This window comes from Cydia pomonella, chromosome 3 (genome assembly GCF_033807575.1).
Source record: "Cydia pomonella isolate Wapato2018A chromosome 3, ilCydPomo1, whole genome shotgun sequence".
NCBI classification, from domain to species: Eukaryota; Metazoa; Arthropoda; class Insecta; order Lepidoptera; family Tortricidae; genus Cydia; species Cydia pomonella.
Window position 1 is genome coordinate 15,204,051 of NC_084705.1, and position 26,867 is coordinate 15,230,917.

Genomic DNA, 26,867 nt, shown 5'->3' on the forward strand with positions numbered 1-26,867 from the left:
ATAGCACTATTATGACTTAAAAATTATTTATTCTATTGCGCTTTATATCGGGTATTACTCGTAGTTGTTGCCGAACAGCGAGTGGAAACCAAAGGTGTACAACTAATTGCTACTTCCCAGCCTTAACTTAGACCATCTTTATTGAGACCTTTCCGAGCATAGATATGCGTTGTGTTGCTTTTTCAGTGTAAAGTTTTTCACATCATTTTCGGTCCATTTCGGTTTGTGTTGAGTAAGTTACCTATAGTTGATAACGATATAGATTAACATTACCATGGTTTTTATCTTATTTTTTCGGAATTAGACAAATAATGTATGTACACAATTCCTTTATTGAAGTTAGCGATTAAACTTTTATAATTTGTAACATTGTATTATTCTTATATTGTCTTGTTACTTTAAACCCACAGCAAGTCTTCTTCAATTTTACATTTATTTCTGGCTCGTAGTGATTATAAACATTTTCTTATCAACTGCATTTGGCTACAAATGTAACGTTAAGAGTGATGTCTAGAGAATTGGGTACGTAGCCAACATGCTGATCGTTTACGCTTCGTAGCGAAAAAAAACGCAACTGCCACTGTCGCACTAAAGCCCGACCAGTAATATATGATCATTGTCATGAGGGCGCTGCTATTGCTCATGTATAGGGTGACAGTTCAGTTTAGTATGAAAAATTTAGTTCCAGTGTAGTTTCGCAGTATAGCGCGTGATCATATATTACTGGTCAGGCTTTAATATGGAAGAGTGATGACTACGCTACGCTACGCTACGCTACGCTACAGAGCGTTACCGATTGACATGTTGGCTAAGCACACTGAGGGCTGGCAAGCAGCTGTGATAGCGATCGCGGTCTTGAAGTTTTCGGTGGCAGAGAGGAAGTCAATAATGATTTGGCGTTCCTCCAGACAGCTCCGGGATATTGCATGGCAATTTAGAAGGTGATTTAGCTTAGCTACTTAGAAGTCGTATGCATCGCTTAGACCTCATTCTAAAATGGTTTTTAATGAGTCAAAACCATTAACCACCACCAGGAGATTTTTTAATATAGTTATACCACCTACCTATACCAGGTGGGCCGTATGCTTGTTTGCCACCGACCTAGTATTAAAAAAAACCTAGGTATTTTTTACACATACATATTTTAAAAGTGGAAAAGAATACTGCCTTGGGTGAGACTTGAACTCAACTCACTCTGAATATATTCAAAAGCCGTGAGTTCAAGTCTCAGGCAAAGCAGTAATTTATCCACTTTTATAATGTATTCTAAGCTTAGTAGCATCGTTCGCAGACATTTCTGCTTGATAAAAAATATTTTTTTCTCCAATATACTCGGAAATGTTCACCTTATTGTAGCAAAAATAGTACGGGAAGTTCTTCGTTATGGTCAAACACAAATTTAAAAAATTCAAACCAATATTGTCGTGTGTTAGCGTACGGGAAAGTTATTACTGTATTGTTTTTTACTTTTTTAAAACATGTATCCACTAAGAAAAACGCATACAGCCAATTAATATAGCTGCGGGCCGCATCTACACGACCCGGTCAGCATCATTTCAAGCTATAGGATAGAGTCGTGTAAGACCGACGTGTATGATCGTGTGAATACTGCTTAATAAAATCAAAGACTATATAACTTTTATATTTTTTTAAGGACCTCATGGGTGCAAATACAGCTTATATTGCACAATTAATATTGAATGATTCTGAATGGCAGAATATATGTGCCGTTAACTTTTAAAAAATAATTAAAGCGGGAAATTGATTTTATCGTTTGTAATGTGAAGGTTCGGTTTGAGTGATGGTTCTGCAATAATATACTATTATACACCCAAATAGCTTGATGTTATTTTTTTTCCAGGCCGCACTCACGTAATATAATGAATATAAGTAGATACTAGTAGTTCGTCACGAACTGAGAATTCGCGGTTCGCCAAAAAGTTAGATCAATTGAATGCACCTAATGCGGCAAAGGATCTAAAACTGTGCGATTTATTGCGAGGTCTGTAGAGCCCTTAACTGCTAGATGGCAGTCACCATAAATATTAAAATAAACTGTATCTGTGAAAAACTGTAATCTTTCTCGTCAAATGTCAAATTCCTATATTATGTTTATTTAATATCGTTTTTATATTGCCAATTATTTTAAAATCGTACATTAAAATACAATATTACAATTGTGTAAACCGATCACTTTCTTTTGATACCAAACTCGACCATACTTTCTTGCAAATAAATGATCAGTACCCCTAGTGTAAATTTAGTCGATAGCGAAACGTGACGTACGCGTTTGCGTTAAGTCTCATTTTGTATGGGTTTTTGAACAGCGCGCCAAGCGGGACGTTTTGGAAAGTCAAAAATCTCATACAAAATGACACTAAACGCAAACGCGTACGTCACGTTTCGCTGTCGAAAATATTTACACTAGGGGTACTGAATAGCAAGACCCCCTCACAAATAGCTTTTTAGCCTTCTGGGCTCTTCTAGCTCCATATCCCCTTGATCGAGCCTGCTGATATTTTAATGACTAAAATACCCTTACTAAGTATACCTAATTTCATTTAAATTAGAAAAAAAATACTTAAGTTATTGTCCATCAAACTACCCTCTGATAGTTCAGCTTAAAAACATTGATATGCCGGGACGTGCCGCTAGCTAGCCGCTTTTCCAAGTTGAATGTGAGAACTTCATTTCGCTTCGTTTGCTCGTACCATTAATATTGGTGCAAGCAAAATGCATCAACAATAACAGATATTTAAAGATGAGGTTGGTCTCCCGTTGAGTGAAATCCGGTACAAACAATTAAAAATCGTTAAAGATTACAATGATTAAATACTACATACATAGCTCAGGGCCAAAAGTAACACTAGTAAGACTGAAGTCTAAATAGAGCATCCAAATCTTTATAATAAATTATTAGTTTCTTCCTTCTCCTTATCTTGGAGGTTTAATATGAACCAAAATTATAATTAGCTAGAAACTAAGTATTCCTTTGGTACGTCGGAAATAAGATGTATTTTTAAGTAAGTAAATATTTCTCTAAAATCTATTTGTAAAGTAGATGTGGTTTGCGTTAACTCAACCGATAATTTATCTTTTGTTTAAAGAGATAAGCCCGATACTGCGCAATTTAAGCAAAACTTTGTGAAGTTGAAAGTCAATTTCAAGTTACTAGCGATCATTTAATTGGTAGATTAGCAAAAGCAATGGCCTGGAACTTAAGTTCTGTAGCAGTTAGTAACTTAAGGAACCTTAGATTTTCAAATAAGTTCTAACCTTAGAACTTATTTGAAAATCTTAATTTTATGCTTAGTTTTTTTCCGTATATTTGTTGTTTCCCGGTGTCTGGTTGAGATGAAATCTAGTACCTACTTTCATGCTCATATGACAATGCAATTACACAAACTGACTAAATATTCAAACCTACTTAGTTAAGTAGTTTATTATTGTTTTGATGTTTATTATAACCTAAATGTTTTTAATTAAAGTCTGTCTGTTACATACAATGTTGTGGAGGGTAAAATAAGTTCTCTGCCAACAAAATGCTGTGCAGTTTGGCAGATAAGTAACGATAATCAATGTAAATTCTCTTTTTTATAATAAATAAATTAAAAAAAAGTAGTTCGGCATATATGGGTAAAGTGGGGTATATTTATAATAGCCACCAAATACATAGTACAGTAGGGCTAAGATGGTCGGCTCTTTATCATTTGTCACCATTCCTGTCAGGTTCTAACAAGTATGTAAGCATACGCCCTACTCATAGTGTTGTGTTCCTGCCGGTGAGTAAGGTTGCCAGAGCTCAACGAGGGGGGGGGGGCGGGTTTAAGGTCGGCAAAGCGCATGTAACTCCTCTGGAGTTGCAGGCGTACATAGGCTACGGGCTTACCATCAGGCGGGCCGTATGCTTGTTTGCCACTGACGTAATATAAAAAAAAAGAAAGTGACGGGCATAGTGAGAAGTGATAAAAATGGAACCATGCTGCCACTGCAGATTTGTATTCTATAAAAAAAATAACACGGTTCGTCTTTATACAGCAATGTTTTTATTTTCACCTTAGACTTCATTAGGTATGGTATAACCGGAAAATACGACACATTTATGCTTGTAATATTAACAAGGATTTAATGGGTATTTGACTATGACTAATGTATCAAGCTACCTATATGTGAATACCCATTTTACTCATCCGTATCTCCATGTATAAGCAAGAGAGAATATTTAATTTTGCAGCTGAGTTTGCCGCAATACACAGGGGTGTAGGAAAGTGCTTTTCAGACCATAGTTTCTGGAGCTTAATAATTGCCCAATGAACATCTTTTTAACGTAAAAACTTAACGAGTATTCAAACATGTTGCGAAAACTCTATGTGTAGGTAATAAATACTATAATCGATTACCGCGTAAGGAAGCTGCACAATGTGAACTAGCCTACGTGAGCGATGCCGTCGGTGCGGGTAATCCAATTTGAAAGTTGCGCTCGGTGAGGCACGCTCCCGTCATAATTAACTGTTGGTTGGGGACACCCAGTCGTGAATAAGTAAGCCCGCTGTGACGACCCTGCTCTGATACAACTGCGAAAACACTCCGTGCAATGCAGATATTAAAGATGTACCTTCGAACGGAATTTTAGCGTAGCATAAAATATTTGCTTACTAGACGTAGCGATTATTTCCTATAATCATAAGTTATGAATCTATTCTGAGAGTTGTATATTGTGTAGGTATTTCTTTTATATATCATTGCGGTCGGTGAAATGTAGAATTGTGTAATGCGTTGTTTTATTTTTCTAAAGTCTCTATGCACTCACACTAATAACGAGTTTGCATTGCAGTCTTGCATAACAAATAACTATCCAAGCCGCGGCACCTTTAGTGAACAAGATTGCACTTCTATTTAATGTTCTAAAGTGCTCGAAAAATGGGTTAGCGTATTTTCTAAACGTGTGCAGCAAAAACGGACAGCAATAAAACTCTCTTAAAAGTTTCTCCTTTATAGAAAAGGCTGCTTTATCTTTAGCGGCCGACAAAACGGGATTGTATCCTATCCTGGTTCTAAGACCTCATTGTAAAATGTGATGGCGTATCAATATACTATAGTAAACCTATAAATATCAAAGGTATAGGTAGACATATACGAGTATCACGCCAATAGAATTAATATTCTATTGCAATTTGAGCTTTGGTTTCTAAATACGGAATCTGGATCAAAACTCTGGAATAAGTAAGAACGGGAAAGTTTCTTCTGTCTAAAAAGCCTTAAGGTAGTGTTCAGTATGTGCGGACGAAATTATAAAAATGATACCAAAATTTGATATTACTTGCAGTGCATTTAACTCGTGCCAGTAATGACCAGACTGCTACAATACACCTGCGCGCATTTTTGAGGCGATAGTCGCCGTTTTTGGTAGTAAACTCGTACTTTCTAGAAAATATATCTTTTTAACGGTTCAACGAAAACATATGAATAATATATATATAAATTTATGTTTTGTGCCCAACATTTCTGACGTTTGACTTTTTCCTGTGACTCGTAGTTTCTCGATAAAAAAAATATTACGACAGGCCGTTTTACGACTAACTTTGCTTATTTCTACTAAACGGCTTACTCGATTAATTTATTTAGGTACACTTTTTGCATAAATATACTGCTAATGAGAATCATGTTGCACCCTGTACAATTAAGTTACAATATCACGCTTTTTTCGAGTTACATACACACGAAATGTCGAAAAATGTTAGATTTCTTAAAAAAAAATAATGTTTTATTAATATTATGAAACGTTGCAATTGTAGTACCTGTTGAAACAAATAAAGCTAGAGTCGGACCAAGCTAACTCTTCATTTGCAATGACACAGTGTGGCAATATTGATTAATGACAATTTCTATGAAACCACGACGTTTACAATGAGTTGCCTTCACTTTGTTGTGGTCAAGTCGGTGTAAAGTTAGCTTAGTCAGATTCTGCAAAAAAAATTAACTCTTGAATCAACAATTAAAGTCTATGACCATACTTATGACAATGTTTATTAATACCTTTATGCCGAGGTTTCACTATATAAACTGTGTCTGGCGTCTATGCGCCGATTTTGTCGCTTTGACCTTGCCGACTTTGTCGAGCGGACTATACTATAGGCTGCACACGGATCGATAGAAGTAACCTGTGGGATAGGACATTTATTTGGGTTCTAGTTTTGGTACCGGTTGACATTGCAAGAAAAACACTGGTGTTTTCGCTATTTCTTATGTCAAGGTACATTTTGAGCGATGTCTATTTTTTTAAGGAGAAAGTGAAAGCAGTTTGATAGAAGATGATAATGCTGACTTCTTCATCAGCCAAACCGAACCGTGTAATTTCATGTACGAATTTAATTTATACGCAAAAAGTTCAATATACCTGTCCTTATAGGAGCCGTCTGCCTACCTATTCAGATACATGAAATAGGTCAGAAGTCGACTCTTTAAAACGAACCATAACAGTTGAAACCATCTGAACGCTCGTTGACCCAGAGTGCCTAGACTGATGCCTCTACAATGAATCTCAAATGCATTCTAGGTGCGCTCCGCCAATCGAGGAATTGAAGTATGGCGGGATACCTCAACTGAGAGATAAATGAACGGCGCATTGCATTATGCTTCAATCCGATAACTGTGATAGATTTATCATGTTGTTCAAAGTGGATTTAAATATTCATATTCATATTCATATTATTTATTCACAATATTTATAATATTACATGTCATAATAAGAAATAATAATAATAATTCGTATATAAGTGTACATTCGTAAAAGATCAACAACTAATAACTAACTAAACTAAAGCTCAACATTCAAAAATTCGTCATAACTGTAGAATGTGTGTTCGAGAAGCCAAGCCTTCAGTCTAGCCTTAAAACATTGCAGCGACGGTGACGAGGTGACTGTCTCCGGTAACCTGTTGTAAACAGTTGGACCCATTATGTGGGTCACCTTATTAGACCTTGCAAGTCTACGTTTTACTGGGACAAGTTGTTTAGGGTTACGCAGCGTGCGGGCAGAGTCGGCGCGTTTTTTATATAGAGTCAGGTTGGTATACACGTAAATAGCGAATTGTTGTATCACTATTGACGGCAAAGTCAATATACCTAGTTCTTTAAAATACGCTTTCGCGGAGGTATCCTGGCTAACCTGTGCCACGCACCGCACGGCTCTTTTTTGAAGACGGAAAACGCGCTGCCAGTCCGCAGCGCGCCCCCATAGCTCCGCGCCATACTGTAGCACCGAATGAATTGTCGCAAAGTAGCAACTTCGTACGACATGCCGTGGTACGACCCGCGCCAGGCGGCGAAGGGCAAAACATGCACCACCCAGTTTACCACACAACTGGTCGATATGGGTCATCCAGATTAACTTACGGTCTATTTGAAACCCTAAGAAAGTAGTGAACTCAACCTGCTCCACTTTGATGCCGTCAGCTTGGATCTGAAGTGCCCTTGGCGTCCGACCTCCAACGTGAAAGTGCAAAAAGTGCGTTTTGGAAAGGTTAAGCGCCAAACCATTCGACTTAAACCACTTAGATAGCTGATCCGCAGCATCATTGAGGCGTGTCTCCAAGCTGTCTATATTTGGTGCTGATATAATGCCAGCGACGTCATCCGCGTACATTAAAATGTCGGCGGATGTTATCGCTTCGGGAGATCGTTTAGTAATAATGAAAAAATAATATTAGACACTGACGAGCCTTGGGCGACACCCATGGATGTAGCCAACGGATCTAACCTGACTTGACCCCCGTCCCCTACCACGACTTGAGATCTGCCCCGGAGAATGTCAGTGAAGAGGCCGTGCGCATTGCCACATATACCATAGTGCAGTAGTTTTGCGCCAATTACGCCGTGATCTGCCACGTCAAACGCCTTGGAAAGGTCACAGCAAAGCATTGCAACCTGCTGTTTCCCCTCCAACGCGTCGAAGATTTTGCGCACAGCCTCGCGCGCTAAGTCGGTCGTACAGCGTCCTGATCTGTATGCGTATTGTCGATCGGATAATGCGTTTGTTGCATCGAGGAACGCTGTTAACCGAGAGCATAATCCGTTCTCCAACACTTTAGCGATGCAGGGTATAATAGAGACTGGCCTGTGCCCATCAATATTCTCTCTTTTCCCTTTGCCCTTAAAGAGTGGAGAGATCTTACTAACCTTCAGAGGGTTGGGGTAGGATCCTTCTTTAAGGCATGTGTTGTACAAATGCGTTAGGGCGGGTGTGACGGTATGAACAATAGAAAGTAATAAATCCATCGAAAGTAACAAATAACTGGGCAATATGTGTTTTGTAGAAAAAAGTGCTTGTTTAATTGCACCTAACTACTTTACCTATTATTGTGTCACAAATATAACACAATTGAAGTGGGTGACAGTACTTACTAAAGAATAGGTCTTACAATTTCAATTGATGCTAATGGGATGAAATATAATTGGAAATAGTAGATTGTGTCACAATCGTACATTACATCGTCGTGAGCATAGTAAGGATTCAAGTGTCAAGGTAGAAACAATTTTGCTACCATGGGACTCATACTACTTTTTAAATCACTTATGAGGAAATTATTATGTTTCAAAATGTATAGCTACAAAAATAGTATACACGTAATCGAATATAAAAAAAATTGTAATTCATTAGGTACATACTATTTTCATATTTCATGGTGATACATGAAAATGAACGACGCCCCACACTATAGGGTTGAACCGAGTCGTAAAATAAAAACTAGAAGACAAACAAATTTTCAGGGTGGCTCCCCTCTACGGAAAGTGGGGATGTTTTTTTTCGGTTCAACCTTTTAGTGTGAGGTATAGGTCTTTCAAAACTAATAAAAATATTCGCGAAACATTTTTTGGTAAAAGTGATATTTTTGAAATAATCGATCTGAAAGAAAAAAAAATGTCTTTCCCCCCTCTACTTCCCCTAACTTCTGAACCATGAGTCCAAAAAATATGCAAAAAAAATCGTGAAAGTAAAGCTTAGTAAAGACATTCAAGGAAAACTATACCGAACCTGATCGGTCTAAACATTTTTGGGTTTTTGTTTGTTTTTATTTGTCCACATGATTGGGTTGAATTTCCTTCCTCTTTATTGTTTATGCAGTTTCTAGTGTCTATTTTGGATGGAGGGTTTTGGTCATTTTCCCCCACGGGGACCAGCCGGCTTGGGGGAGGATGTTTAGTTTGTTTTAGTATGTGTTCTGTTGGTGCTTGGATGGATTTCCGGTTTAATATGTTTTTTCTTATTAGTTTTTTGGAGTTGGTCCAGTTATGGGTTGGGTCAATGGTCTTGACAGGTACTCCTTCATACTGTTTCTGTTTATCCTCTTGGGCTCCTCCCTTATTTCGGTCTCCCTGGATTTGCCTTGATTCTGTGGTGACACAGTGTTATCACGCTTTCTTTTTTCACGGAGATTTTCAGGTTTTTCAGTTACTATCAGTTTGTCGAAACGCAGATAAGCCTGTTTACCCTTTTTTATTTCTTCCTTTTGTTGCGCTCTGAGTTGTTTCCTTTTATTCAGTATGTCTTTTGGGTAATCTTCGCTAATATAAATATTTTTTGGTAAAAGTCTTTTATTTTTAAATAGCTCGAATTTTCTCCATGCAAGGGTAACTGAAATAAGGATAGGTCTATGTTTGTCTTTATCAGGCTTCCCTAGTCTACGTACATTACTTAGTTCCCATTTGTCCCATTTCTCAATGTTTGCTTGCTCATTTGCAGTGTTAAGGGTTTGTAGTACTTCCTCCAAAAGTTGTGTATGGTCTCTCTCCGTTTCCTCTATACCATATATTATTATATTATTTTTCTTTTGCTCTAATTCCATATGCTGTATTTTATTTTTCAGGGTGACAACCTCTTTTTTTAGTTCTTGATTTTCCGCAATAAGTGGTTTAAGTTTGTCGTCTATAGTGGCCGAAATATTGTCCGTAATGGTTTTTGTAATGCTTTCTGTTTGTTTTGTAAACTGCTCTTCAAGTTTTGCCATGATATTGTCCATAATCTGATTTTCCATTATGTCTACAATTGCGAGGTCTTAACCGAAACAGCGGGTAAGTAGCTAATGCTTTTGACAGCTGTCGGAAGTTTATAGTATTTTTCGTGTGGCAGCCCCAGCTGTCAACGTCAATCTTCGACAATCTATATGTAGCTTCTGTTATACTTATATATATGGTACTCTTAGTATTTCACTGTTTTTTCGCGATAATTACGTTTATTTCTCACTAATAACACTTTAATCCTACTTCGGGTAGTTGGATTCGTATGTATTCGTAGTATTTTCACCGGATTTTGAGGAATTTACGGCACTTTTGATTAATTTCGAGGAGACTAGCGAACACGCGTCTGACTTTTGACAGATCGGAACCGGAAAAAAAAAATGAATTAACGAACATCAATTATTGACACTTCAATCGTCAACTTTTTTTTGTTAAAAAAAACTTTGCAAGATACGGCCCGAATTGCGGATACTACTATTTGTCAACTATAGTAGAGATCGTTTAAAGTCGTTAAGTAGAATTATTTACTGCGTAACAATTGCGTAAATTTGTATAAGTATATTGTTTTGATTGTATAATAAAATACGTAAAATATGGTATTTTTATTAAATTTTAAACTTTTATTTCATTAAGTAATTAATTATTACGAATGAAGACTCGTAGGGTGTTTTGGACCGATGCGGTCTGACTTATTTCGGGGGTCTATTATAAACCGTCAATATATCGTAGAATTACGTATGCACTTTTTTGTCTCTTTCTTTTTGAAATGACGTGAAAGGGACAAAGACAATAGAATCCAAATACTCCGAACTTGTATTAGGCCCCGCACGTTGAAATGACATTCGAATATGAAGGTCACTTGAATGTTATTTTGTCTCACTCAGCAAAATCGCATTTTGCTCACTGTTTTTAAGCAGCAAATTACCCTTGTTCCAGCTGCTGACGTGAAAAATAAATTATCTATCATTGACGCATACTACGTTTACTTTGAAAATAATATAACATCATGCGGCAGTTGCGATATTTGAACATAACATTTTATCGATTTGATCTCCATCCGTCGAATAGAAAATACGAAGTTTTTAATTTTTTTTTTATTGGCTATTTGTCGATTTTGTTCGCGCCTTTGCCTTGCGCGCGCATTGGAATCGTGCTTAAAAAAAATAACGCGCCAACCATTTTCCGTATTTGCCATAAAATTTGAATAGCTTTGCATGTTTTTAGTTTATATATTGACGAAAATTTCACACATAAAATTGACGCTGCCAGTAATACTAATAGAGGCAAGAGCCGAGAACGATAGCCTTTTACCATCAAAATCATTGGCGGCGTATGAAACTTTTCTATGGAATATCAGCAAAAACGTCTAGTCTTTCTTGGAAAACGTGTTGGTAGCTTACTTCAATGAACTGGCGAATAAGTGCCTGCAAGCCCAGCACGCTTTGGTGCAATTATTCGATGTTAAAACTGTAAGCCACCATTTTGAAAATTGTACTTTTACTGTTTTGACAAAAAAAATCTAATTTATAAGTTTTGTTTTTTCCTCGCAAGTGTATTGAAAAACGTCGTATGAAACGCGTTTGCTATGGTCATTACACACATCGGCTTTCTTATTGACAATATCGCCTCGTGTGTATTGACCAACGTAACACACTTGTATCATAATGTACTATTTTCATCCAATCGATTTCGGAAAAGTTACTCGTACACACTTTATTACACAAAAAAATTGTATTTGTACTATGAGGTTAGTAAATACCTATTGAAATTTTACCTGTGATTTAATACAATAAGCACGAATAATTAATGTTTGTAGTGTAGCAGTCAGCACATTTTTGCTTCTCATTTCAGTTATTAAATTTTAACGTTAAATAGTATTATATACCTGCAGGCAATTCATAGCTGTCGCGTAAGCAATTCTACCTTTTTGCTTAACAACCTCTACGTGCGGAAACACCAAATGTAAAATATTTACACACACGCTGTATATTTGTGTTCCTTTGTGGGAGTTTATTGTAGGTATTCCGAGAAAAAAACAAACTCTGTGAAATAATTAGGTCCCAATGAACGGTTAGAATCAGGTCAGTTTTTCACTTGTGTGTAACTTGGATAAAGTTAGGTTTTACTTGGAATTTTATTAATGGAAGCAAAAGCCTATTGTACCTTACTCTTCTGCCATAGTTATTGAAATCCTTTAGTCGCTGCTACGAAAAATGACGCTTTCGTATTTTAATATGACCTGAAATCTGTTTTGGCCGGTAACATTCCTTCGGCGTTATTTATACTCAGTGTTCATTCGATTCACAGAATAAGGCAATGGCTTGGCCCTAACAGATAGTTTAACACGTTTCAATGCACATGCACCTGTGTAGGCAATGCTATCTATCTATTTCGAACATTCGTTCCCTTGTCGGTGCTGATATTCCCGTCGCTTACAGAGCGTATGCGAAAAATCGTATCCAAAAAACAAAACTTTTACCTCTCCATACTTAAACTATCTTAAGCTACAGTCTGTATTTCTAGTTTACAGATTTCTTAAATATGAATGTATATAATTTGCAAAATATGCACAAAAAAAGACAGTTGCCTAGCTAGTATCTTGGACGCCGAACACAAGTTAACCCGAAGAGGCGACACCGACAGGGATATCTCTGAGTGTAGTAAAATTAGCTTCGGTTTGTTTGCATGCTCTGTATAAACAAACAAAAGTGTGTCTGTACTAACTAAACGGATCATTTAAGCGTGGACCTTTTTGCATTAAGATTTACAAAGCGCCTATTAACTGTGAGGACCATGGTATAAGAGAGAGCCCTTTGCAAGCGCATCTCGTCGGGTGAAGCACAAACTGTACAGAGTTGTCTAAGAAAAAATATTCTTGTTAAGTAAATTCTCTTACTGAGCATTTTTCCAGTAAAGATTCTTCTGTTTTCTTCTTTAAATTTATATAGACCAACTAAACTAATCTTGAAATGTACTGTTGCTCTAAGAACAGCTGCCGAATGCCACTCACTCTCTCATTCAAACGACATTACTGAAACGACAATATGCTTAAAATTACTTTCATTATAAAATCAGTAATTTATCCGAAATATGCAAACGCTCTTGTAGGCTTAGTTCATTTCAGAGAGGAAAGCGGGCCTCACGAAGCTAAATAATTAATTTGTTTGCACATACAAGTAGGTACGTGTACTTGCGGCTCGCAGCGGGGCTGTTGAAAATTTAAAACGGAGCGCGCGATCCGCGGCCTAAAGGCGGTTATGGCCTGCGTTCATGCCAGGTCTAAGAGGTGTGCTTTAACACCGACCGACGCGACTCCCAGTCTCAAAAAAATGACTAGCGCTATACCGTACCGAACAGAAGCTACTGATCCCCCAGTAATTGTAACATATAATTCATTGGCTATTTGGCTTGCGCGATCGTAAGCGTACCTACGTTCAACTTTTTTACTACAATTAGGCAACGGAATCTAAGTTGAAGTTTTCGGATTGCTGAAGCCCATCCTCCAAGTATAACTTACGTTACGTTACAGTGTAATAGGCGGCTGAGCAATCTTTTCAAATATGTAATGGAAGTTAAATAGGCTCGTTTGAATTTATGCCTCGTTTATTCTAATGGGTTTGTTTAATAATGTTATCAATTTCATATTGCGAACGAAATCGGTTTGAACATTATTTTAAAATATTTTTTATGACATGTAAAGTGTTGGAAACTCTAAAATTTAAGTTTTGTTAAATAACTATGCAAATTTTGGGAAACTGGCAATCATTATAATATATGGTATGGGTATGTCATGAAATAGGTCTTTTAAAATGAATAGTGCTCCTCAATAATAACTCATAATGATTTTCGAAGATAATCGCTCCAAGGGCCGAAAACATGTGTCACCCTAGCATTGGAAAAAAATCGTAAAATTAATCTCAAGATCGTAAAATTAGTCTATATCAATATAGACTTTCAATGAAAACTATTTGGAACATGATTGGTCTGTTTTAAAATACCTATTCGCAAAAAGTAATTCCTTCTCAGCGAAAGGACGTATCTAAGTGCTGCGAAGATTGCCCTTTCGGTTAATTTGGTTGTTATAAATTATAAATATGACTGTCTGTAGGTAGGTACTAGTTGCAATAAGCCACTTTTTAGGGTTCCGTAGCCAAATGGCAAAAAACGGAACCCTTTTATAGATTCGTCATGTCCGTCTGTCTGTCCGATTATGTCACAGCCACTTTTTTCCGAAACTAAAAGAGCTATACTGTTCAAACTTGGTAAGTAGATGTATTCTATGAACCGCATTAAGATGTTTACACAAAAATAGAAAAAAAAACAATAAATTTTGGGGGCTCCCCATACTTAGAACTGAAACTCAAAAAAACTTTTTTCATCAAACCCATACGTGTGGGGTATCTATGGATAGGTCTTTAAAAATGATATTGAGGTTTCTAATATCATTTTTTTTTTAAACTGAATAGTTTGCGCAAGAGACACTTCCGAAGTGGTAAAATGTGTCCCCCCCCCCCCCCCCCCGTAACTTCTAAAATAACAGAATGAAAAATCAAAAAAAAAAATGCAAACTTCCACTGAAAATTAGTTTGAACGAGATCTAGTAAGTATTTTTTTTAATACGTCATAAAATTTAAAAAGAAATATTTTTTTCATCAAACCCATACGTGTGGGGTATCTATGGATAGGTCTTCAAAAATGATATTTAGGTTCTTAATATCATTTTTTTCTAAACTGAATAGTTTGCGCGAGAGACACTTCCAAAGTGAAAAAATGTTTGTCCCCCCCCCCCCCCCCTTTTTAACTTTGACGGACTGCCAACTACGGAACTCTACACTGACCAAGACCCGATATACACTTCGGGTTAAAGAATATTTTTATTTTCTCAAAAAGAAATTTACATTTCACTTAAATGAGAAACATTTTTCTATCAAATTTGATGAATAGGTACATAGAATTCATAATTATTATTTATACATTTCGTAGATAAAGTATTTAAGTTTTACAAATGTTTGGTTCAACAAACATGCATTAATATAATACGATAAACGTAAACAATACTATTACAGATTTATTTCTAAGTACTAAAGCATGCAGTATCACTAAAATTACATGGTTTGTAATTAAAGTAATTATCATAATTAAACACTTGGCCGCTGTTTTTCTTCAAAATCCAAAATTTACTTCGAAACTATCAACATATTGCGTCATCAGAAATTATTGTCAGTTACAAACTAGAATAGGTAGAAATAATTTACTTCTAAATATGAGTTATCAGATTTTATTACAGTATCACATTTTATTTTTCTGCGGACCGCTAAGCTGAATATGTGTCTACAGTATCGATGCCTCTCTCTAAATAATAAACGAAGCGGTCCAGAGAAAAACGATAAATCACACTCATCGGTCATAATAACTACGGAGTGGACTGCTGAGTTGGTTAGAAGTTTGGAACGGAATCAACGTGGTCCCTGGGGTTTTAGATACTCTTTGTGTTTGTGTGTGTGGATCTAGAGTAGGCAAGGACGCGTCTTGGGAATGTGAATTTAAACCCTATACAATTTATTGCAGTATACATTAAAAAGACGCTACATCTTTCAGTTGGGTAGGTAGTTTATATATAGATAGAATAGAACCCCGTAACAGTGAACTTGTCGTTATCTATCAATTTTTGATGTACTTATATTTCTAAAGATTGAGTACTACCAGTGACATAACGTCTTCAGAACTCGATTCCCGTCGGCTTTCTTAATTTTTGAACAGTCGAGTACTTTTCTTATAGCTCAATATAGAAAAGAGTAGACAAATAGATAAGCAATCTAATGCAACTTATTCGCTACGCAGCTACGGGAAAACGAATAAGATCGGATGAATATAGCAGAGAGCAACCTGTGGGTCTTTATTATTGTTAAGCATACTACAATAAGTTTTTTTAACCCATTCAGCGCTAATCACGGCACGTTGTCGTTTTGCCTCCACCATGCATTTCCGCTACATATCGGGAATTCCATGTTATCGGCTACGACGTGGCGCTACTACCGTAGCTCAGCGGTGAATGTATTAATTATGCCTATACTTAACCACAGCTACTTTCATAACATAAGTTCAGTGAAAAAGGTAAAGACACCTCTTGAGTTAAATTCAGTGAAGCTGTTTAGACTTTAATCGTGACAGAGTACTTAAGACTTACAAACCAGTCGAACAACATTACCATCGCTCCTCCGTCAGTCGGATATAACATCGAGTCTTATAAATGAGGACTTTTAAAACTCTACTTTTACCAGCACTAGCGGGTTCCTGAAAGTACGTGCCCGCAATGCAGGATGGGCACGTGTAGACAAACTTCTAATGTTGCTGCCAAATATAACGCATTGCGCCTAGCATTTTTTAACACATTCACCGCTGAACTACGGTCGTAGCTCTACGTCGTAGCCGATAACAAGGGTTTCCCGGAATATGTAGCGAAAATGCTTCGTAGAGGCAAAACCACGAATCGTGATTAGCGCTGAATGGGACGTTGGATGATGTTAAGATTTGAATTTATGTAAATATTTAAAGCTATGGTACGTGATCATAAGCAGAGGCCGAAATTATCGTGGCAGTTTGAATTGTCATTAGACCCTTCTCATTTATCAACTTCCAATATACCTATATCGATACAATGTAGAATACAACACGTTAAAAAAGATTAAAAGTAAAGTTAAATAACAAGCGATCGCTTCCAGATAACTCTGTATCTGTAACTCCTTAAGTAACTGAAAATGCGAAATAGGGATATGCAATAAAAACAATGAAAATTTAATAGTTTCACGTTTCAGTTCTGTGTTTATTTTTTCAACGTTACGTTGCTTATTAAGTTAGGCGGTTCCAAACAGAGCTAGCATACGCGCGAGGCAATTCCCTTTCGCACAAACCGGCCAGTGTAGACGTGTCTCGGCCGAAGAGGAGAGCTCGGGCGAGGAAAACGCGTGCGCTTAAAAAACATGCTTGAAGTGCGTGGGCAGTTACGACATCAAAATATGATGGCTCAAATTGCACACTGGGCGTTTAGCTGAACTTGCGATTTTTTTTCTTGGGCAGCACGAGGATAGGTCCAAAAAATAAAAGTGAAAACAACTTGCCGGTTGTTTTCCTTCCTTCACTCCACTTTTATTTAGGGAAAGGAGCCTAAATAATGGTTATGATCACTAAAACAGCAGACGAAGTCATGGGCAGAAGCTAGTAGTAGTATAAGCTCACAATCGATTTTATAAGGTCTTTCTCACGAAATTGCCTTGGCCGGCGGCGTGCGCTCTATAAAATATCAATGTTTATTCAATGTTATAAACCAACACGGAGCTTGGAGAAATTTTAGATATAGACGGAAAATATCGTCGCTATACATACTCAACCTCGTATCTATATATTACATATGTATATCAGATACGACTTTGAGTAAGTATAGCGACGATATTAGATGCCTATAGATTAGGCACACTGAGGAGTCTTCAAAATTTCCTTCCTCTTCAAACCAAAATAACTCTCGCTTGTTCACCTTTACTCCCGTTGTTAGATTACACCGATACTGCTTTCTTGGACCTTAGTGAGGAGTTACTGGACAAACTCGAGTGATTGCAAAATATTTGTATTCGATACATTTTCGGTCTACGTAAGTTTGATCATGTATCCCAGTTTCGATCTCAGCTTGGCTGGCTTCCGATTCGTTGTCGACGAGATGTACATGTCCTATTATTGCTTTTCAATGTTCTATTCAATCCTGCTTCGCCACCTTACCTTTCCGAAAGGTTTAACACATTCACTGCCAGACAAAAAACGGCGCACTACCCCAGAAACCGGTGGTCTATAGCTGCGTACAAAACAACCCGCCCAGCGGGTTGTCCGGCATCTGAACAAAGTTCACGAGCGCCCACCAGGTGGGTTCCCGGCAGTGAATGTGTTAATTATTTAGCTGCTGGTAGTGGTCATCGCCTACGATCACGCACCAATTTTTCACTCACAATTCCTTTCAATACGACGCGCACATACAAGAAATCCTTTACTGTCCATGCCGTTAAGTTATGGAACGAGATTCCGATGTCCGTGAGGCAATCCCAATCTGTAGCATCACTCAAGGAGAAGCTTAAAAAATTGTGGCTTTCCGATACTTTGGTTACGACTTCCTAGTTCTATTGAGTATTTCTACTTTTTTAATTTCCTTTACTTTTCTGGTTCGAATTCATATCTATTTATATTATATATTGAATATTTATTTATTTTGATTTATATATATATGTATGCATTATTTTATGGTTATTTTTCTATCTATGTATATTTGTATCAATGTGTATTCAAAACGTGCATTTAATTAATTTCAGTGATTGTACAGTCAGCGTCAAATACTTTGTAGCAGTCAAAGTGGCCAAATAGTTCGGTACACCATACTAAATATATGGTGTACCGAACTATTTGGCTACTTTGGTTGCTACAAAGTATTTGACGCTGACTGTACACTTTTCTTTGTGTTTGTCATTCATTCACCGTAACTTCTTACTCATTTCCTCAAAGGTTAACTGGAAGAGATCCCATACAGGGATAACTTCGCCTTTGTTGTATTTAATTTACTCTGTAACTGTTTTTCGTGTTTTTATTTAAATGTACAGTCAAGTATATAAGTACATACATACATGAGAAATAGGTACAAAGTACTTTTATACTCAACCTCGTATCTACATATGACATACGTATATCAGATATGACTTTGAGTAAGTATAGCGACGATATTAGATGCCTATAGATTAGGAATAGGTAAGTACGTTTAAATTGAAACTAAAGCAAATGTTAGCAGAGCAATAAACACTGTTTATTATTTCATAAAATATAAAGGAGGTCTAAATTATTTCATTATCCTTAAATTTTAAGGTCGATTTATGAAAGCAGGCAACAGAGTTGTATTAATCTGTCAATAATAAGATATCAAAATAGTCCGTTGGTACCTACATCAACAAACACCACTAGGGCTCTACAACAACGGCATATTTTGCCGTATCACATAATGCAACCTCATTGATACATTTTACCAACCAATTCTTGGTTACGTGTCTTGCGCCTGATACTAGTTTTTTCTTAAGTTTTTGCATTTTTTGAAATTCTATAAACTCTTCGTTATGTACAACGAAATCTACATCTACTGCACGCATTGATTTAACTACAGTCCCACCATATGCAATCCAATGCCTTTCAAAATTAGTTCTCTTTTTTTCAGATATGCTAATGAAATCTGGGTAAAAACCTAATCGTTTATTTTTAAAAATATCTGGCAATGGATTTTCTGGTTGCGTTTGGTATTTTAATGCTTTGCTATCTCGCTCACTTGTGTTACTAGTATCACTTATAGTATCTGATGAACTAGATATATTTAAATCCTCCTTTTTCTTTACTTTATCTTTCTTTAAAAACGAGTCTATTTTAGGGAGTTTCAAGGTAGGACTTTCTTTAATTTTTTTCTTTGGTGGTTCATACGAATCGTTTGCAGTAGCAGCTAGTTTGTTTAAAAGTGAGACATCTGTTTTCTCTTTTGACGTTTTATATAAATTCCTCAGCTCATCTAAGTTAGTTGCTGTTTTCCAATCCTTATCATTCCTTATTTTCGTGACTCTTGGAAACCTTACTGATATTCCGTCAGCAGTGTGGATGTTTGCTTTTGTAAACTCGGTACCTGTAAAAGCGAAATAGGTATACCTACTTAATAGGAACAAGTAAGCAGTTACAAGAGGATACTCTGTTTTTTTTATGATCAGAATTTTTCTAAACTCAAAAGTAGTGGTAATTATTTTTTCTTCCGTAATGCTAGGGTTTCTATGATATCTAATATTGCGGTACAATAATATGTGAACGACACCATAATTGGGTGCATAGTTAGTCAGATTTAATTTTGGAGGAAAAAGCTTACCACTAATGTAGGGTTATAAAATTTCTAATTAGAAAACAGCAGGGTATAGTAACTAACAAGGAAGGGTACCCAACTGTCCGACTCGGATTTGATTCATTTTGATATATGTTATAGAGTAGTCTAAAATAACGGACACGTATTTTTTTTAGCTGCCCAAACTCAACCTGTTAGGAGAAAATGGCCTTCAAAGTACTAAAAAGTTACTAAATCTTCTAACTCCTATAGAAAGTGATGCTCAAGCAACTTGCTAGTTAATGGCTGGTTTGAGTATATCTCTTATCGCTAAAGTTACACATAAAGACGTATTTTTTTAGGAAAACTTGAGTTTAAGCAGATATAACAAAACACGTGCTCATTATTTTTTGCTGCTTTCAAACATATACTCAAACCAGCCATTAACTAGCAAGTTGCTTGAGCATCACTTTCTATAGGAGTTAGAAGATTTAGTAACTTTTTAGTACTTTGAAGGCCATTTTCTCCTAATAGGTTGAGTTTGGGCAGCTAAAAAAAAAATACGTGTCCGTTATTTTAGACTACTCTATAACATATATCAAAATGAATCAAATCGGAGTCGGACAGTTGGGTACCCTTCCTTGTAAGTATATAAGTTATATTTTCATTCTGTTTGTAATGTGAAACTATACTACAGTTTCACATTAGACACAGAATGAAAATATAACTCATTAAATACACGTCTTTACAATGTCCATACCCTTAACTTATCGTCAAAACGAATAACTGACTAGTTATTCGTTTTGACGAGAAAATTACTTAGCTGATTTCAGTCATTTTAATCACACTTCAGACAATAGTTTAGTTCAATTATTTTATAATGGCTTGACATAAATTTAAAAAATAATGAACAATTCACAATTCTTAGGGAACATTCGAACTTGCGACTTTTTGGAACACCAGTCCAATAGCTCTTAACCAACTGAGCTTCGACAAATCTTTTCATTCCTTCCTTTGTGTTTACACGCCTTAAGGATGCGTATAGTACCGTAAAAATGTTATATCTTGATGGTACCGGAGTCTCAAGTAATTAATTATAACATACCAGTAATTTCCCATACAGGTTGCTCCTTCGGGTCTTTAGCCACAAAGTCTGGTACTAGTCCCTTGTTACAATCCAACCAGGATGGTATTTTGTTACTGTCCTGAGAAATCTTCAACATGAGTGGTCCAAGCTCCTTCTGAAGCCTCTCTAGTGTGCTGTCATCATGGCCGGTGTGGACTTTTGTAACAGTCACCCATTTGTTGCGACGGGTGTCCAAGCAACCCATAAGGAACACTGACATCATGCCACCTTTCTTGCCAGTTCCTGGAAGACAAAAAAATAGAGTTAAATTGTATTTGTTCATAATTGTGTATGTAATTACCTCTTACAAGTCCCTCTGATATTATTCAAACTACTCAGAATTCTAGACACATTTTTAAACGTTTTGTTGGCCTAGATCTAAAACTAAAAAGCACGAATTTTGTTTTTAACGCAACTGAGTTTAATAATAAAAAATATATTTTCGCTTCTCATGCTCGTAAAAATCACATTTAAATCGCGTGTAAGCGACATGAAATTGCTTATTATGCTCTAGACTCTAGAGCATAGAATAAAATCATCTATCATCAAAATCTGCCATACAAATTGCCTGCCCTGCCGGCGCGCCCCTGAGACCGATTATCTTTAGTATTGAACAAATACGGTAAAACCACCCAAAAATATTGTAAATTTTCCTCACAATCGAAATGAAAAGCAGAGCTCAGGCATAAATGTCAATTTTTATCCTCGACTATATGTCACGCAAAATAGGCGCAAGTCGTCGAGTTGCGGAAAATCGCCCGTATACAATACAATCCTCTACTATATTGGTCCTCACAGTGCAAAAGAGAATCCTTTTTAAGCCACTTTTTGTGTTTTTTCTCTAGTTCAGAATTCCCCACAGATTCGCAAAATAAACAACTACACTGGCTAGGAGAAATGATTTCAAGATTATGCATAATATACTTCAGACGAGAAACAGTTGTGCCCCATCAACTCTCAATAGTGTTTAAGAAACAACTCTCAATTGACAAGGTTCTAAGGTTTCAAATAAATAGGGTCAACTATGTTCAACAACTGAAGCCATACTTACCAAACCAAGCTCCTAGTACAACCAGATCAGCAGTGTCAGCCATGGCCCCACCAAACAAATAATCCTTTTTAACTTTAAGCCAATGCCTCTTTCCAGGTTCATAAGTTGATTCCAGATCCTTAAGCACCAGTCCCTCCAATCCAAGTTGCAGCACCTGAAAATTTTATTTATAACTATAATTTTTATTATGCATAGATTTTGGTAAAATTTGGCACACAGAGAACTATAAAGCATTATGCCATACATTTTTTTATGCTAGAAACAAATCAGTGTTCCATACTATTACCTATGGCCAGTACTTTATAGTTATCCCTTGGAGTGGTAGGCTGTCGACTCCCGACCAATTATGTCATTTGAATTTCAAATTTGATTAATTGAAATAGAATCAAAATTCCAATAACTCAATAATGACATATGCCATTTGAAAAGTTATGTAAATAACAGACTATACAAAAGTATGAGATACAGGCTTGAATCATTCCAAGGCGCTTATCAAGGCCTTCAGCAAAAAAGCGGCCTCGAACGCCTTAGCGCTATCTAGGAACCAACTGCGCAACTTGGTAAGGGTGCTTACTGGGCACTGCGGCCTAAATAAGCACATGCTCACTATGGGGAAACGTGACATGGGGCGGTGCAGACTCTGCATGGAGGCAGAGGAGACGCCTTTGCACATCCTCGCAGAGTGCCCTTGCCTAATGTGCACTTGTGACTCAATTCTGGGCAGACACATATTACGTCCGGAGGAGGTAAGGTCTCTCGAGATCAAGAAGATCCTGCAGCTGTTTAAAGTTGCAGGTTTGGATCAAGAGTTGTAGTAGGTGGCGATCACAATAGATCAGGAATGGTCGCAGTGATATTTAGGCTGTAGAGCCTTACATAGCCCCTAGATGTAGCTCCTAACAAAGAAGAAGAAGAAGAAAGTATGAGGAAGAGGAGGGGCAGTATCAGATTTGCAGTTTTGGCCACCCTAGGTCCCACGCCCTGTAGGAACTAGTAGCCGCCCCTAATGTCTTGCCACTCTAGTCCCAGCCCTACTGGGCCTTAGGGCAAATCCGGCACTGAGGAAGAAGTAAATATATATATATGTTAGGTATATATATTATTGTATACATTTTTACAAACCTCAGCAATCATCTTGGCTAAGTCAGCTGGTTTTTCTATTAATTGCTGCTCTGAAAACATAACATGGTTGGTCACTTCCACCATATTTTCATGTAATATCTGTCTTCTTTTCCTTATTGGCAGATCAATCAAGACTTTTCCATTGTAGTAAAGGCAATCAAATACAAACAAGCACACCTGAGCATCTTTGAATTCTGACTGTTTATGTATTCCCAATGTACCAAACGGTAGCGGTTTGCCAGTGTTCACATCTACCATCAAAACTTCAGCATCTAATATCAAATCTACTCCTTTTGGAAATGCTTGAGGAAGGTAATCTTTAAAATGATTGACTTTGTGTGGCATCACTGGCTTCAAAGCTCTAGAAAAATATTTAAATTCATTGTCTTTTTTATGTACTTGCACTCTCTCTCCATCATATTTAATTTCAGAGAACATTCCATTAGGACATTTTTTCATAGCCATTTCTATTGATTTACAAGCTTCAGCAAGCATTGGTAATACTGGAGTCATAAGAGTGAGCTTAGCACTGACACCTTTTTGAACAACATCTTTATGCTTGATTCCGCTGCTTTCTGACAGAATTCTGTCTATAACCATTCCAAGGTCTCTTGAGGTTTGGAATACATTATAAGCGTCTGGATGAACACCTTCCAAAATATGTTTTGGCCCCGCATTAATCCGCAAATCCCCTTTAATTAGGCGAATAAGCATTTTAAGGTCATCTGAAGTGCATTTGTTTACAATTTTCTTAAAGTGATATATCTGTTCATCTTCTTTTGTTAATTTCGATAGCCTTTCAAGAAATTCTTCCACATCTTGCATAGACAAAGTACTTTCAGTGCTTGGTTGAAATTTTTTAGATTTAGAAAAAAAATAAGTAATAGTATCTGCCACATCTCCATTTTCCAAATGTGTTAGCATATCATCCTGGTCAGTATGGAATATTCTAGAAAATAATTTTACAAGTTGCTTACTTTTTAAGTTGTAAACCCGCTTAGTGACTTGGGGCAGTAACAGTTTACACCACAATGCGATATCGCCTTTAAATGTGTTCCCATCGGAACCTTTTCTAAAATAATTATTTACGACTGCCGTTTTTTCAGTATATGCATCAACTCTAGCTATTTTTTTGCACAACTGAGCGAACTGTGAAAAATTATCATCCTCTGTCTTAATATCAGTCTGGTTTTCCAAGTCTTTAGAAGGACTGGTACTTGCAACCATAGGTTTTGGTATCGACTCATTTTTTAAAACCTTAGCTGTGTATTTACCACTATTTTTCTCAGCATACACTTTCTCCATTTCGTTTATTTTTTTAAGGATAAACTCTTGATCTTCCTTGCTCATAGCCGCCCAATTGCCTATATCATCGATGGAATCTATCCGTTTTGTGGTAGGCCGCTGTTTTATCAAAACATTCATTAAGCAGTCGACGTGGTGCCATGATTTCATTTGTTGATTCTCTCCGTAAGGGCTAGCGACTATTTTCGCCATGCGAATTTCTCCACTAGGACAGTTACCTTTGCAGCCCTTACACGAAGCTCGGCTGCCCTTTGCACGATCTACGTAGAATGGCGTAAACTCTGCCATGATTTATTTACTTAAAAATATAACTTATAAACTTTGTCCCAACAATCACATAATAAGTACGTTTAAACGGGTCGCGGGTCGATATGATAAATAAAAGTAAAGTAAACAATAATTTCCTATTTTCCTCTAATGACGACTGACATTACTGACAACCTCGCCGGACTGACACTACTGACGGTGACAGCCACCCACAATGACACTGGAGTCAAACGTCAAACGTCCTACATTCCAATACACGCAAATATAGCGCATGCGTAGTAATAAAGTGTCCAGCGATTGATTTGGCGCGTGGCTGATTCAGACTATTCAGAGGGCTCTTCATGCATATTCGAACGATAGAGCGGCAGATAACGAAATTTCGAATATCGTGTTTCGCGGTAGGCCTTCAGATGCCCTGCAGGATTTTAAAGTGTTCTAGGGATGTGCAGTTTTCGAGTTTTTAATTTATCGATTTAATATAATCAATTATTTATCTTGTCAAAAAAGTGCAGGTCATTGGCAAGAGGTCTGAAGGGGTGTCCTTGGTTCCTTGGAGCTTGGGACGGATGTTAGTGTGGGATGCTACCTGCGTAAACACACTGGCACCGTCCCACCTCCAACGGACTAAGGTAAAAGCGGGCGCAGCGGTGGAAAGCGCCGAAATTTTGAAACGTAATAAATATAAGAGCCTCGGTAGAGGGTACCATTTTGTACCATTTGGCTTTGAAACTCTAGGTCCATGGGGTCCCAGCGCGCACAAGTTTTTTGGAGAAATCGCGAAACGTCTGGTTGACGTAACTGGTGACCGTCTTCCTCGCAAAACGTATCAGTATTGCGATACAACGAGGAAATGCCGCCAGCATCCTTGGTACAACGCCTCAAGGGCCTATTTTAGATATAAGCTAGTTATAGTAATCATCTGTATATATCCATTATGTATATTGTTATTGTATATAATTACTGAATAACATAGGCACCTACGAGTATTATAAATTTAATATAGGATTTCATAGGACAAAAATATTTTTTGTCTAGTCTGTCTAATTCTGAGAGCTTACCTCGAAAATCTGCAATAGTAATCTCTATCACTCGGCCTCTAGGTAGATAAAAAATTTTCTGTTTTCGAAGAAGGTCTGGATTCATATCCCATATGGAGATTGTGTTGATTTGTTCTAAGCACAGCTTTAAATAAAAGTTTCATTTTATATACCTACTCGGTTTTCCTATAGGTTGCTGTGATGGTAATAACTTTATTTTGTTTCAGCTTCATCCTGTCACCAAGAGTTCAGCAGCGATGTCACGAAGCATGGCACCTTCACATCTCCTCACTACCCGTCTCCATACCCTCCAAATACTCATTGCCATTACGAGTTTTTTGGACGTGGAAAGGAGCGCGTTAGATTAATATTTCAAGATTTTTATTTACATAAGTCTGCTGACGGTTCTTTAGAGTAAGTACACATTAATCAATATGAAAGTTTTTTACATATATTGTAAAAAAAAAGTCAATATACTTAAAAAGTACATTTTGAGGGTTCCGTAGCCATGTCCGCCTGTTTTTTTAAATGTTTGTTACTCCATAACTCCGTCATTACTGAACCGATTTTGAAAATTATTTTTTTGTTTGAATTTATATATATAGATTGGTCCGGTTGTTGTCAAAACTCAGTTCTGATGATGGGATCCATGAGGAATCGAGGGAACTCTTCAAATGTGAAAGGCATACATATAGTGATTTTTGTATTTTCTGTAACAAATCAAGCACTTACATTTAAAAAAGTGACATTTGATGAAGTGGAACTGCTAATGATGATCAGAATGGAACTCTTCAACGACGCATAGTACAAGTTTGGCGATTTCTCCTCTTCGTTGTGTTTGTTAAGTAAATGAAATTTTCAAAACAAATTTTTGTCAAGTTCGAGTTCTGACGAATGGGGTCCATGAGGAATCGAGGGAACTCCTCAAATGTTAAAGGTCGAAGTGAAGGTGTAGTGATCTTAGTATTTTCATTAACAAATCAAGTATTTACATTTGTAGAAGTGACATTTGATGAAGTGGAACTGCTGATGATGAACAGAACGGAACTCTTCAATGATGCATAG

General features: G+C 37.0%; 2 protein-coding genes across 2 annotated transcripts in view; one reads left to right on the forward strand and one right to left on the reverse strand.

The window, feature by feature from the left end:
- Positions 1-26,867, forward strand: part of LOC133516150 (suppressor of lurcher protein 1) — a 392,999-nt gene that overhangs the window by 356,175 nt on the left and 9,957 nt on the right. The window contains exon 11 of the mRNA XM_061848928.1: positions 26,030-26,216. Coding sequence (XP_061704912.1) covers positions 26,030-26,216 — 187 coding nt within the window. The remainder of the gene's footprint in view (positions 1-26,029; positions 26,217-26,867) is intronic.
- LOC133516147 (DNA ligase 3) lies at positions 18,830-25,727 on the reverse strand. Its single transcript, XM_061848924.1, has 4 exons — positions 23,194-25,727; positions 22,072-22,225; positions 21,000-21,263; positions 18,830-19,708 (listed from the first exon to the last, which is right to left on the reverse strand). The coding sequence occupies exons 1-4, from the start codon at positions 24,784-24,786 to the stop codon at positions 19,005-19,007; spliced, it is 2,715 nt and encodes a 904-aa protein (XP_061704908.1). The 5' UTR covers positions 24,787-25,727; the 3' UTR covers positions 18,830-19,004.